Raw genomic sequence first — 15,329 nt, forward strand, 5'->3', positions numbered from 1 at the left:
GGGCATTAAAGGATTTACTTCTTTAACCGTATTGAGATTTATTTATTTTTGTCCTGTGCTTCATCTTCTCAGGTGTAAGCACGGTGATCAATCTAGAACCAACGGTTGCTTACTTGGCTCATGTCCTTTGTATCCTATTTGAGTTCACAAGCTGTGTCTCCGATCGCTCCCTCGGATCCTTTCATGAAAAACACTTGAAAAGGGCACTTTTTTTTTTTTTTTTTTTTTAAGATAAGTGCAATTTCAGACACTTGATTAATTATCATTTTGCATCATCACCGACAAGTGCAGTGTTTTATAATTGCCATCCATCCGTCTTGAATCTCAGGGGTAATGATGGCTGTGGAGTATGAGCTTTTTCATCAGAAAATATTGCACAAGCTTGGACAACATTTTAGGGCGCAATGTTGGGCAGCGTTCCCCATGGACAACTTTTTTTTTTTTTGCGGGAATGTCAATCAACGTATACGGAAGTACTTTAGTGCCTGAGTAAATCAACTTAGCCTTGTAGCATTGGATAGAAGCCGGGCACGACACGCGTTACACGCATTACACAATCCTCCTTGTCTTCTTTTGGTTTGGTCATTAGTTGTTAATGTCAGGCGGGCGGCTGTAGAAGCATTTTCTTGTTCTGCCCTTGTAACCACGCCCCTCCATTCCTAAATCAGACTTGATTAGCTCGCCGCTTGTAACTAGAGGCCGCTTCTGTTCTTCGCCTGCTTTATTTGATTTCTCACCTTCCCTTTTCTATCCGCACCTCCCCCCCCCCCCAAAAAAAGAGCATGAAAACGAATGAACGCATTGTCATGGTAACGCCGCAGGTGTCATACTGGCATTAAGAGTGGGCACATGAGCCCTGGAGATCTTCCGGTTCTCTCTAGACGCCCCCGGTCACTGCGTGATGAGGCAAGTGATGTCAGCTGGATGACAGTAACTTTTTCGCTCATCAACTCGGAGCCGCAGACCCGAGAGCAGCGTACCTGAACTCTCCCATTGGCTGCCGTGCCCCCACATCTCCATTTCTTAAGTTGGGACCTAACAGCTGGTGCGGCATGTGTTCCTGTTCCGCATTTAGATTTTAATCGCTGCACAGTGAAACGTCTGGATGTCTTTTTCGGCAGTGTTTTTCCGTCTCCCATCTTCCGCTCTCGAGCTGAAAATATTTCAGCTAGATCCCTCACCTGTATTTAATGTGCCGTCAGGATTTTTCCAGCTGACCCTACTGCGTTTGTCACCCAAGACATTTGTTGGGGAGCTTTACAGAGTGCTTTTTTCCTTTCTTTGCCAGCTGAAGGGATGAATGAACGAGCATGGGATGCTCTCCAGCTCCAGGTCTGGTCCACGTGGTGCCAGTAACTTCTAAAGGCTGCTGCCTGCTTTGAAGCCCATCGTCCCTTTTATTAATAAAGTGACTGCCCGACATTCGGGGAACTGCTGCGGCCAGAGCCCATCTCTTCACGCCAGCCACACTTATGCATCTGGGAAATTTAGAGTTTGAATGAAGAACGATGGTTTTTAACGCCTTCAAACAAGCCTCTGAATAATGCAGCCTTTGCCCCCAACGAGACCAACGGAACCAACCAACCTTTGTTTCCTCATCACGACACTGCGGTAGTTTGACTGAAAGGTCCGTTTTCGCCCCTAATACACCCGGTTTGAGGTGGATGAAAGAGTTCTGCCCTCTGCACTTTATAAAAACATCCATGTGAAGAATTACCGAGAGGGAAGGAAGGCAGTCATCGGCCCCGGTTTTTGAGTTGACGGTTGTATTGGTGTTAAACACATGAATAATTACATTGTGTGGTAATAAAAAAAAAAAAAAGCTGAATTGGAGCCTGGGGGGGGGGGGTCAGGTGAAGTGTGTGTGTGTGGTTGCTGGTGGGTCAGGCCTAATTACAGCTCAAGGAGAGGTTGTCCTGCAGAAACAGAACGCTTTGCAAGGATTAACTAGCGTGAAGCAACCGAGCTGCTGCGGTCCCAACTCGGGGTTTGCACATTGGTTTAGTCATGGAGAAGATTTGCGCTAGTCGAAAATAGACTGGAGGACCACATCCGTCTCCCAGGCGGACATTTCAGTTCTGTGTCTTTGCGGCCTCACGCATCCCATCTTTGTGAAAGAGACTTTCAATCAAAGATTAAAATGAATCAGTTGATGAAAAGAATTTGAATTGGGGAAACGCTGTGACTTTCGTCGTTTGAAAGATCAGCCGCACATAGCTTTTGGGAGCTTTTGTGCTGGTGGTAGTTTATGGGATCGACGAACACCTTTTACCTCTTAATGCTGATCGCACCTCGGACCGGTTCCTCTGATGTGCTGGTCATCCTGCATCCTGTAACAGAGCTCTTTGATTACTTTCTCTTATCATTTATTCTGAGCAGCTCGTTGAGGTAAAGCTCTCTGGGAGTATTTCAATTAAAATGCTGCGGGTTCTTAATTTTCAAAACTATTTATGTAAATCCTGTAACGTTTTGTCTGGACTTGTTTTTAGTTAGCAGCCGGTTTTGTGTTGGCCCAATATATGCGTTTACATCATTATCTCTTCTTCTCTGTGTGTTTTTAACTCTTCTTTTGTTCTAGTTTTCTCTTCAGCAATAACTAAACAAGCAGTGCTCATACAAAAAAAACACAGGTCCTAGTCCCCCCCCCCCAAGCCTCCTTCTGTATGTCTCAGCTTTTATTCACACAAATAACTGGTATGACCCCTGATGGTAGCCACAAGTTCCCAGGCTTCGACACATTTGTCTTCCCTTATCTGCTTTCCACGTCCTGCAGTCCAACCCGAGCCGGACTGTAAAGTAAGGAGAGCTCTTCAGGCACCTCACAAGCTTCATAATCAGCGGAGACGAAGAAATGGGGACTGGAGGTCGGCCACCTACCTTTGTCAAACCTGGGAGGCCAGGCCTGCTCCAGCATTCAAGTCCAATCAACTCAGACCGTCGGCGTCCAAGCGAAATCACCGCGCACCGAGCCGCTCCGTCCTCAGGCGCCAATCCCAACTGTGATTGTGAATTCAACCTGCTTCTTTTTTCTTCACCAGGGGAGCTTCGTGGCGAGTATGACCGCCACCCTGAGGCAGATGGACGACTATCATTACGCTCATCTGATCAGCACCTTTGGCAAGATACGGAGCGACGTGGTGGTAAGTGCAGCTTACCAGTGTGTCGCCGTCTGTGAGGCGACACGCTTCGGGCCACAACATTGAGTAACACTTTAAATTGCGGGCCAAAAAGTTTAGGATCATTCGTGCTGCTTTTTTTTTTCATAGGAAAAGCTTGTATCTTTTAGGATTTTCTCTACAATTGGCTTTGTAATTGAATTCGTCCGTCATTGCCCTCAGGCTGCTACATGCACAGCACGCTCTTGTTGATAGCAGGTCCTTTGGGAAGCAGATCCAGTGTTGCAACCAACAAGTTGTGGAGGACGTCTAAATTTCATTGATCCTATGGATTTCAGCTCAGAATAATTCATGAATCATTCATAGCTGTATTTTTTGAGTATCTACTACCAGATTAACATTAAGTCCCACTTTTTTTCATCCAAACAAACAACTTTTGAGCTTCATATAGAAAGGACTGTGACACTCATTTATATTACAGGTGATGTTTATGATTATTAGGTAAATTCCTTGTACCGTTATCCTGTTTAGTTGAAAAAGCAAAATGGATGCAGCTGCATCTGGAATTGCTGTACTTATGGTATTTTTTGCAGGTGGCTGAAAAAAGAAACAAACATGACTAGAACTCTCTGACCTTCATGATTGTGCACCGGGCTCGTTTGGGTCTGTCTGTCTAGTTCCCATCGCAGGATAAACAATTGCTGCTATAAAGTTGGATCTTCCCACTGATTTATTGTTCCTGAAGCTGGCATTGGCCATATCCACATTTCAGAGCTGGCTGCAGCCCAAAGGACTTTGTTGTTTTGCAGTTGTTCTCTAAACACGTCAGGCACAGGGATTCATCCAGGAGGGAAACATCTACAGCCATGAATAGTTCTTTCATGCATATTTATATTAGTTTGAATGTTGGCTGCAGCTCATATTAACAGAGAGGCATTAAGGCAGTAGAATTAAAATATTCAAAAAAGTCGATGACTTTGTCGCCCTCACAGGGGATGTGGTCAAAGGCACCCGTGGTCGGAGTTGTCATTTGAATGCGACATTCAGAGCCTTTCTGCTCAGAGAGGGCGACGCACACAGCAAGGGAAAGGGAACAGAGAAAGTACAGGCGAAGGGAAGGGTCTCGGAAGATACACCACCACACACTCACTGGGTCCGAAGAAGGGCCGGGGGACCATTTTCAATACTTGAAGACATCTACTGAAAAAAAACACTTCCAAGTCGCATTGAAACCTCTCCAGTCAAACAATTCGGCGGGTTGCATTTGTTTGGTTTTGCTCGCAACCAATCGATCCGTGTCCTTTAAAAAGAATGCAACCTACGATTTGCACAGTGCTCTCCTGTTATCCTTTGCAGGGGCACAGTGCTGTGGCCTTTTGTTAGCTTGTTGGACACATCCGCAGCTTCCATCGACGTGATGGGCACCTGCTAAAGTATTCTATTGGTGTTATCACTTTAAGAATCATTGTACTACAACATGTTATGAACACGCTGGATTATTGGCACCACCTGAAAAATGCAAATATATGCGTCCCTCTTACCTTGAAAACTACAAGGGTGTTCTTGCCCAAAAGCCACAAACTCCTAACGGGTCAATTCAGATTACCTTTATCTTGGCAGTGGAAAGAATAACTGTTTTCATTTTCAACAACATTTCCTCACTTGCAGGATTTCCTAATGGAAACATTCATCATGTTCAAAGACCTCATTGGGAAAAACGTCTACCCCTCAGACTGGGTTTTAATGAACATGATGCAAAACAAGTAAGTACAACACAGCTGGACACGTGCAAAGTAACATAAAACATGCTGCTTTTAACCCCCTGCACACTGTCACTGCTATGTACCGCCGGGTCCGAGGTGGGTAAGTACATTTTCTATTTAATTCTCTCCATGCAAATATCGACACGAGGCCTCGGCAGTGCAGCAATCAGACGAGCAGCCAGTGCAGCCGCGAACAATCGCATGAATTATGGATGCTCGGGTGTAAGCTGCCTTCTAATCTCTCAGCATCTCTTTACTTTGTTGCTTGTTGTGCTGCTGAGGCCTTCTGTTTTATTAATGTGAACACTGCCGGAATCCATTTATGTTGAAAATACAAAGAGATGGAATGCGCTTTCGGAATTTAGTCCAGAGCCTTGCTTCTATGCACTTGTCAGACGAAGTCTGTGGAAGAAAACATCCATTTGTACTGAAGAAACTGGGACTTGAATGAGTTTTTTTGCTCTGTTGTGCAATGGCACCGCAACAGCCGCCAGATGAAAGCTCCAAGTCAGCTTTTTGGATAACGGAAGAAGTACATTTCGTCATCCCTCATTGCATTTTTTTTTTGTTGCAAGTACTAGATTTGTTGTGGTCAAAGATCCATGGTCACCCAGAAATCAAAAATCAAAACCTTGTGCCTATATTACCCACAATGCAACTCAACTGCCAATGGTTCCTACAACCGTTCAGTCGTGTTGTTCCTATTGCAGCTAATATAGCCTCAAGCCGCTGATTCGTAGCACAGATGAGGAGTTGGCAACAGGTTACATACCTCAGGTTTATTTCATTCTGTTTCTAGTCTTCCGGCCCAAACGACACTGACTCGTGTAACATTTCATCGAATTTCATGTCGCTCCCTCTGGAGCAACAAAAGACTTGATAGAACTTCATACTCAAAAGCAGTAGCAATCCGACAGACAGTATTTTTTACAACCAGTACACTTGCCCACCAATTGAAAATGTATCAAAAAAAACAAAAAAAAAACAGTGAACACAAAAAAGGGAAATAACAAAGGCCCAGTAGCTAGAGCAGCATCCGTCTGAGCTTGGCATCAAAGACTATGTTCAGTGCAGGAGCAGAGCTCACAGAGGCCGCCCAAAGTTGACTGTCCACTCCTTCCAAAACCATTTCCACATTATCACCAGCCGGCCTATTTGACTAGGGATTGCATTGCTTATCACTTTTAGTTCTATTGCTTTCATCAAGTCCATTTGATTGCTACGAGTTCTTTTTGAATTCACACCGCCCCCCGCCCCCCGTCGCCCAAAAGCCATCAGCCACCTGGGTCACAAGGCTGAAGACGTTGGCGTAGCAAGGTGGTGACGCTCCCCTGTGCCCTGAACGTGTGAAAATCGCATCTGTTCTCTCTGTAGACTGTGCTGCAGGGTCGGCGTGTAAAACCACGCTGTCCGGACCCAATTAAGTCCCCCCTCCCCCCCCCCCCCCCCACACACACACACACACACACAGGTTTGTTTACCCAACTACAAAAGTTGTTCAAACACTACACAGTGTGATCCTGTACTTTCTGAAGCTGCTTTGGTGATGTGTTGAACATCACTCAGATGCCAGCGGTAATATCTCAGAACATGCTTTATACTATTGCGTTTGAAATGTTTGAGGGTCAATATGTCAGTTCCAATACCTCAGCAGAATCTACTTTTTTTTCTCAGTTGGATTAATTTAGCATTTTAGTAAGTGGATTCAGCCGTTTCCCGGAGTTAAATCATTGCTCGGCTCAATGGAAAATAAGCCTGTCAGACTCATCTTGCGGTCTTTATCCTGGAGCCTGTTTGAATACTGCAGGTGTCGGCTTTGTGGCCAATTAGCACAACTTCTATTTTTTGCCATGCGTCAGAGTGGGCTTGATGGCCTGTTTTTCCCGAAACCCAAGGTGACACTTTCTTACGTTCCCATGAGATAAAGGTACAAACATAAAAGCTGTCTGTTTGTGCGTCACGCTCTACCGTCATGGACTGTGTGATTCTAGATCAGCGGAGACCATCTGAATTCCCAGCAGTCAAAGAGCTGTACCACCAGTTTGTTTTCTAAAGTTCTGTTGATTTTGTGATTATCTACCAAGGTCAAATATTCAGTCTCCTTTTAGCTCCGTGGTGGTCCCACCCACCCCTGAGTGAAATATCGGATTCTTTGGCTCCTGATGTGTGACTGTAATCTCCAGCCGGTTGTTAACTGTCCGTCCCATTTACGCTGGACAGGCGCTGTCAGTGGCTGTTAAAACGATTAATGAGAGCAGTAAGACTCAATCACGGATGAGGACAATTGCCTAAAAGAAATTGATGAGAGCACCTGGTGTGCTTTGATACATAAAATAAATATTGTTAAATGGACTTCAAAACAGCAACAAGCATTTAGTTTTTCTCAACTCAGTTGACACATTTTAAGAACTTTTTTTGAAAATAGATTTGGAAGATTCCAAATGGTCGGAAGCTCATTAGAACGTCCCCTCTGCCCTTCCTCACTCCGGTTGCTGTGTGACAAAGTGAGTCGTGTTCGCCCGTCCATCCCACAGACAGCCACCCACCCAACGGCATTAGCAGACTTTGCTTTCACATCCTCCCGTTATGATCGCTCCGCTAATGAGACGGGCATCCACAGCAGCAGCAGCAGAAGTCCCTTCCGCCCGCTCTGTCTTCTCCACCCATCGCCTCACACTTCCTCCGGGCCTTAAACTGATTTATGGGCTCTAATTGCCCCAGGGACAGCAGCATCGGGAGGGCTAGCCACCGGCTGCCATTCACCCCGCGCCAACGAAATCACAGCTTAATCGCTGCGGAGATGGACTCGGGCTTGTCATCCGACGTCACAAGTATTCCCACCTAGGTTTACTCGGGTCGTTAAACTTATTAAGATTGACATCTGAAGCGAATGAGGATGAAGTCGGGCTCTGACCCTCCTGACCTCCAGGTCCCACGCGTGGCTTGTTCAACATGAACGCTCTCTATAAAAAGTTAAGCTGCATGTAAAGCTTCTTTCTTAGTGGCAATATTGTAGAAGCTTCCGGAAAGCAGATACTGATACTGAATGTGCCTTGAACATTGATTTTTTTTAATGACTTAGAACAAGTTGGGATTTGCTTAAGTGATGAAGTTACTGTTGTGACTTTGGTGCTTTGTGCAGTCAGCTGAAAATGGGCTTCCTTCCACATGCGTAGTGAACCTTTCAAGAGCTCTGCACCCCAACTGTATAATCCAAGATGTGCGGAATCACTGTCTTCTAAGTGCTGTCATCATCATTATCGATTTGAACTGAGTTCACTGCCAAGGTTTTCGTTCCTACCCGTCCTAAAGAGAAGTATTTGAATATCCGTTAAAACACAGTTGATTAAAAACATGTTGATGATGATGAATTGTTATATTTGACTCATTGCTAAAGTATATTAACACTTAAATTACTCAACAACAACAACACAGGGGCCGTTAACAGATCACATAAAATATTATTATAATATATATATTATAATAATATTAACAATCATTGCTAAAAAAGTTAGAATTCACTATTATTCCAATGATATTTGCAGATAAACGGAACAGCTGTTTTCTTAGTTATTTCATTGCTTTTGATCGGCACCCTAAAGAACACATAACGTGTGTCGTATTATAACATAAAATCTACTCGTCACCTATTTGTCTCGAGTTAACATCGGATGCCCTTCTCGAAGTCAGCTCGTTTTGCTCGTTTCTCACGACGATGTTAATTACGTGTGAGATTGGCAGATTGACAAATGAAGGGGGAGTTTATCAGGGAAAAGATGAAAGCTCATGCAGGCTGAAGAAGCAGCGCTTTAACAGGATAACCCATGCCATCAGTCCCTCCGCAGACTCATTAGCGAAGGGTTTTCGAAAGCTAGCTGGCCGTTCGATGACTAATCCAGGACCTGGAGGGCAGCTCTGGGAGGCAGGAGTCGAGGAGGACCGGCGGAGAGTGAAAAGACTGCCAACGATGTTGTGATCCGCCTTGACCGGCCCACTACCCACCACCCACCAAGATTTCAAAACACACCGGCACTCGCGGGCTCCCTGATTAGACATACTGGTTGCTGGGCTAGTTGTTGTTGTTGTAGGATTATTGAAATCCGTGTAATTCTCCAAGCACCCACAAGCGGTGAAATGCACCCAAGATGAGCGTAGAGGGAAACAGCCTCGCGGTTCCATGTGTCAATTTGCCACAAATAAATCAAGCCTATTAACAGAAACCCTCCAATTCTCCAAATATCCGTGCTAGAGAGTTGGCGGTACCTAAAGCGCATTGTGTCACGCCCAGACTTCTCAGTGATGGTGGCCAGGCAAAGGCTTCACCGTGCTCTGGTCAGACTCTTTATTTTGGGAATGCGGTGACAGGGAGACAGTTGTGCCGTGAAAGATGAATAAATAAAGCTCCATTAGATAATTCTTTGAAAATTGCACGAGAAGAAAATGAATGAACTAGAAACAACCGGGACACTTTATTGGCACGTCAGCACTATCAAATCAATCCTAGTAATGTCATCCGTGAATCCGACCTCATGATGGGCTGCACTCCGTTAAAGAAGAGATGCAATGTGTAGCATTAACGTTGGACAATAAGCCTCCCAAATGATCCGTGCACTCTGCCAGTGTTTATCCAAAGGCTTTCTTTGGCTTTGTGAGCCGCAAAGAACAGCTTGACCTTTACACGGCTCTCTGGCCCCGCTGCTTTGTTAATTCGGAGACAGTTTACTCTTTCTGGTGTGTGTGTGTGTGTGTGTGTGTATGTGGTTTGAGTGTTAATTCTGCAAAAATGAGATTAAGCTTCACACGGTCATGAAACATGGTGCGTGACTTACTGCTGCTTTGATTTTTAAATGCCAAATGCGGCAACTTTACAGGCCACTCGCGGCCACCTACCTGCAAGCGTCACTGTGTGTGAATCTGCTCGCCGATGAGTCCGTGGAGGACACTTGCACTTGAGTGGCTGTGATGGTATCCTGTCAACTGGCCTTTTGAATGGGGCCCCCCTGAAGACAAACAACATTCAGTGTGATTTCCCCCAACGTGGCTTTTATCAGAGTCGTCATAAAGAAGCAGCAGGCCAACTGACCCTGTGGGGAAACTATCCGTCAGCAGGGCCCACCACGTCAGGGGGAGGGGTTGGTTTGTGCCTCACAGTTTATACGATGCTTGTATCGTAAAATGTCAAGTCGTCACTATAGATCGTTGATGAGGAAAATTTCTCTATAAAAGTGTTAGCCTGTACCTCAAATTGGTGCAGTACTTCATTTCATTCATTTTCATTTCATCTTCTCCCTATTTTAAATGGCCGTGACTTTTTTTCGGGGGTTTTGTGTTGCTGACAGAAAAGTGCAATGAGGTTTTATTTCTGTCGGGTATGAAATAAAGGTCACTAAATACAACAAGGCCGACGGTTCATCAGAGACCCAGCGAATGTGCTTTAGCTTGTTTCCGTCTTCCTGCTCTGAACATAACCAGCTGATATTAATTTGCACTGACAAGGGTCTGGATTGTCTTGGCTTTCCATACCTTTTTGCACCTCCCTTTCTTCATGTGTTCAATACTTTTTGAACAGGTTTCCTTTTAATGTTTTGTGTTCAAAAAAACCCAACTGCTTTCCTCCTTCTTTCTATATCTCTTCAGGCACATCGTTTGTATTCAAGGAAATCTTAAAAAAAAAAAAAAAATGTAGAATCTCTTTTTATTGCTTTGTGATTCATCCGCTCCTCAATTTGAAATCTCGCCAACTCCGTGACTCCGGGGCAAATAAAGAGTTTTCGTCCCACTACTATTTTGAATCCGCCTGTGCCTCATTAGCAATCTGGTCCCCTCCTTCCCAAACTTTTGGCCTAGATGACGAGCAGCCTTTTGCTGTCACTGTTACATCTGTGTGTTTGCAGGCGGGTGGAAGCTGATGCTCTTCAGCTGTGACACTGGTATCACAGAGCCTGGTGCTGCCAAGTCAGCCTTTTATTTATCGCAGTAGTCTCATGGCAGCTGGGCCCTCGCTGGCCTCTGGGGCTCGGTCAGAAATCGTATCTTTCACACGTACACATTCTACACAAAGACTTTTACTTGTAATTTATTGTCATTTCAGTTTTTCGGTTCTCTGAAAAATTCCCAATCTATGATGGAGGGATCGCCTTCTCTCAGCTCTCATGGCAACGGCTGGCAGCCGATGGTATTTATAGTTTTCTACGTGTAAAGAAAGGTGATGAGAGCAGTACTCTCTCATCCCAGGGATGTTATTGAGTCATTAGAGCTCCCTCAGCCTCACTGCGGTGCACTGCTCCGTGTACACTTTTACAGCCTACTTTGTGATAGTAAACTTTATCAATAGTCTGATAGAATTGGGATGGAAATTAAGTATGTGGACAGATAAATCAATAAGATTTTAAGTATGGTTCCTGAAATGAAGGTAATCTAATTCAATAAATTGACCGATAATGAAGGTATTTGACCTTGCCTTATCTTTGAGCACAGGCAGATACGCCAGCTATTACTGCAATACTATGCAAATAGATGGTGATTATTATCAGGGATGCTCTCTGAACTCAATTAGCAAGTATGATCTGCTGATAACCTTTCATTAGCATATAATCTAGGTGCCTGTGGTGCACATCATCCCGCAGAATTCTGTGTCCCTCGGAAGCAGGAAGTAAGTGGATTTAAGTCAAATGTTAAAATCAACAAGGGTATGAAAAAAGGAATTCCTGTTGTCTGTGCCCAAACATGAGCAAACAGCACACCCATCAATCAGCGGTAATGGGGCGATTTTTCTGACACTGACAGATTGATGGGGCGTATTCATTTTTATGATGCCTCGTGTATACAGATACAGAATGGCTCTAATCCGAATGAGCTGCTCTCGCTCTGCCTAATTAAAAAGTTCAAGGATTTCCCAAGTTGTGTTTTTCTCTCCTTTAGCGGAGCACAGGGAAGTCTGTGATTTCCTCTGATGATTAGAACTCCTTTGATTTCCCCGCTGAACTTCAGGTGAAGAAAACAGAAGTAGCAGGGCGGGCTGTTTTTAGGATGCACGCATTTCTGGACGGCGCTTCATGTCTCAGCCGAAGGCATGATGCAAACCCTCAATCTGATGGAAAAGGCTTTGATTACATTCACAGTAGCGGCACTTATTCCCCAGCCTTTAGCGGTCTGTTTGTAGGTCTAATGGAGTTATAAAGTCTCTCCCTCTGCATCTTATTCGACTACCGACTCGACCCTACATGTTGCAAGCCAGCCATGCGTCCTCCTGTTGGCATTTGGCTTTGTTAATAATGCAAGCTTAAGAGAGCGTTGGCGCGGCAGACTGTACAGCATGCAGTTAATGTTGGCTATTCAGACAGTTCTCCTCTCGCTCTCTGTGCAAAGAACATTCCCTGAAATCAATATGGCAATTAATTATAGAGCGTACACTAATTACATCTGTTACAAACATGCCTGGAGAGGACCAGCTCAAATACAGACAGAATAGAGCTTTTGTTAGTTCAATGGCGTTTATTTAAGGGCCACAAATTTAAAATCTATTACTTCTTAACCCCGTTCTGAAAAGATACATTCCAAAGTTCAGCGGATGATCTCACAATGCCTGATCTTTAAAAATGGCCTTTTTGGAGTTTCTATGACAGAGCCCACTCCGAGGGCGACAATCTTCTATTTTCATCCACCTCATTACGTTCTTCTCGCGTTTTTATATAATTTATAGCTGGATATGTTCACAGAGGTCTGTGCTGTCTGCTTGTCAAAAGCCTGTTAGATGCTGGAGCTCTCAAATGGCTTCAAATTGACTCCATGTGATGCAGTTCACATCGTTGTGTTCACTGCAACACAAGAGAAGACACACTAATGAAACACCTGTTTGGAAAGCATCATGCGTGTAGATACATCAATCTACCAGCATCCTCAACTAACCGCAGCGGAACCTTGAAGGAGTGCCGCTCCCGGAAAGCCTGATCAAGCAGAAATCGCTGATTACAGCAGTGTGGGCCACAGTGTGGCCCAGCAGTGAGAGCCTGTGTGCTGCTATATCTATAGATCATGAAGTAGTTGAGTAACACGCACCTCTCCATTAGACAAGAAGTAGCTTCTTGCAAAGTCAACAATCTGTGCACGGTTTTCTGTATTATTGATTATTTTAGTTTTTCTCTGCCGGAGGCAGCGCACAATACCTGTTTCTTGCACCAGAAAAACTTCAGCCCAAAGCATCAGTGGTCCTGTAGGGAAGTTTGTAAAGGTTTGGGTGAAAAAACAACAAAGATATGATTAATATAACATCACCAATCAAAACTGAAATTTAAACCTGACCAAACTAGCCTTAAGAATTCTGCCGACTAAAGCTGAAGTTCAAATAAAACCTTTAATTCTGACATTTAATCAATGCAGTTGCTGCAACTTTTTCCTCCGCCAAAAATGAAAAAACTTTAAAAAAAACTATGGAGCTATAATATTTCTCATCCCTCAGGTGCAGCGGATGGAAACCACATTTTAGCATTAGTCCAGTGTTAAGGGTATCAACTTTGTTGAGTGTTAAGGGTATCAACTTTATTGACATGTTCACAGGTGCAGAAAATTGAGTGTGCTGTGCGGACGGACGGGGGGGTGCTCGTGCAGGCAGGATGGTGGTGGTAATAGGCTGTCTGAGTGCTTCGGAGACCGGCGGGGGTAATGGAGGGGGGTCTCCCGCTGCCAGGTCAGAGAGCCAGAGATATGGACATCTAATGGCTTATCCAAAGGTGTTGGATGGCAGTTGACCTTTCCCGCTTATAATTAAGGGGACTCTCAATATGTATCACACGTCGGACCCGGGTAACATTTAGTGGGCAATAGATATAATGTGGGATGAATATTTCATAGTTTTCAAGTACCGCAGATCCCACAGCCGCTGCGGTGACTCCCGCTCAAGGTCGGCAAGACACAACGCTGAGGGAAACCCCGGCCAGCGACATTTAAACCTCCAAGAGAGCACGGCTGGCTCATCGCTCAAACATAATGTAAGAGATTCCAACATGACGTGCCTGATACGTCTTAGTATGCTGCCTTGGTTAGTCGTTTGTTTGTTGATCAATAGTTGACTAAAACAGGAGTTACTACTGAGAAACCACAGAAAACCCTGCGAGTGTTCCTTAATTAAACTAAAGCAGGTTATTGAATACGCTGTGCTGTGCTTGACATTTATTCTCCCACTCTGATGATAAGGCTTCTTTTTTTTCTGGGTGGGTAATTTTTGGAGATTATTACGCACATTTTTGCATTGCTGGTTCTGCCGGGGAATGAAGTTAAATAGCGGATGGGCCGCTGACTATGTAAGTAGCAATCATAATTCCCCTCTAAAAGCTTCACGCCACTTAAGTTATTAACATTTAATTCGGCAACATCAGAGTGGATTAACCCATCAGACGGTGTTCTCATTAAGATCTACTCATTGCATCTTTTTTTCAGGGAAGTGCCTCGAGCCTCTTCTGTACCTCCGTCTGCCAGAGAGAGAGAGAGAGAGATTGAGACTGTTTCACCTCTGTTCTCTCAGGGCTGAAACTCGCTTGTCATGGCTTTAAAACTACAGTGCAGCCCACAAATGAATGAGTTCATCTCGGGGGATTCTGAAGTACACGGTGTGAAAGCAATGGCGAAGGGGTGTTGTTTATTTGGTGTGGCTTCAAATTCTTCCCGTAGGCAAAAATAAGATGACGATTGAAGAGAATGAAATGAAGACCGAAATAATGCTCATAGAATTCACAGTTTGAATGAATGCACCGGTTTTATTATTCTCTGTAAATGCCCTTATGTTTATCATATGCTTCATTACGTTTGTACCTCTAATAAACATATTGCATCCATTTGAGTACATGATTTGAACACTGTACACTGCTTTTAACCATTTATCTCTGTAATTTGTTACATGACATTTTGTTTTGAGTTCTAGTGTTGTGTACATAATCAACAAGCCGGCAAATGCCTTAAAGCAAGAATGTAAATATATGTTTTACTGTAAATTTAATTCTTGTCTTATCTTTCCAGAGTGTTCCTGCGGGCCATTAATCAGTACGCAGCAGTCCTGAACAAGAAATTCCTAGATCAAACCAATTTTGAGCTACAGGTAAGAGATTCACCAATTTGAAAGTGTTTTTCCTTTTTGGAAACCACCTTGAAAGCGGCCCTCCCACCCCACAGACCATGTTATTTTAGCCACGTCAAGTACTATTAGCAGCAGCAGCTTTGCAAAAGATTTGGATGACTTCTCTCATGTCATCACTTCACTGCAGTTTCACAAAGAGGATTTTTTTTTTTCAATGTTCCGGATGCAGCATTGTTAAATCTTCTGAAAAGAAAAAAAAAAAGAAGCTGAAAGCAGTAGACGTAAAAATTGTGGCGACGGGAACATCAATTACTGTTTAATGGCTGGCAATTTGATGCGCATTTCAGAATATTTTAACCTGCTTTGCCCTTGAAAAGAGCA

At 44.2% G+C, this 15,329-nt stretch overlaps 1 protein-coding gene across 4 annotated transcripts in view; it reads left to right on the forward strand.

Moving 5' to 3' along the window:
• Positions 1-15,329, forward strand: part of dock1 (dedicator of cytokinesis 1) — a 132,205-nt gene that overhangs the window by 82,739 nt on the left and 34,137 nt on the right. For all 4 annotated transcript variants that reach the window (XM_037464485.2, XM_037464486.2, XM_037464487.2 and 1 more), the window contains 3 exons: positions 3,039-3,140; positions 4,785-4,879; positions 14,891-14,969. In XM_037464485.2, coding sequence (XP_037320382.2) covers positions 3,039-3,140; positions 4,785-4,879; positions 14,891-14,969 — 276 coding nt within the window. The remainder of the gene's footprint in view (positions 1-3,038; positions 3,141-4,784; positions 4,880-14,890; positions 14,970-15,329) is intronic.

This window comes from Pungitius pungitius, chromosome 21, assembly GCF_949316345.1.
Source record: "Pungitius pungitius chromosome 21, fPunPun2.1, whole genome shotgun sequence".
Taxonomy (NCBI): Eukaryota; Metazoa; Chordata; class Actinopteri; order Perciformes; family Gasterosteidae; genus Pungitius; species Pungitius pungitius.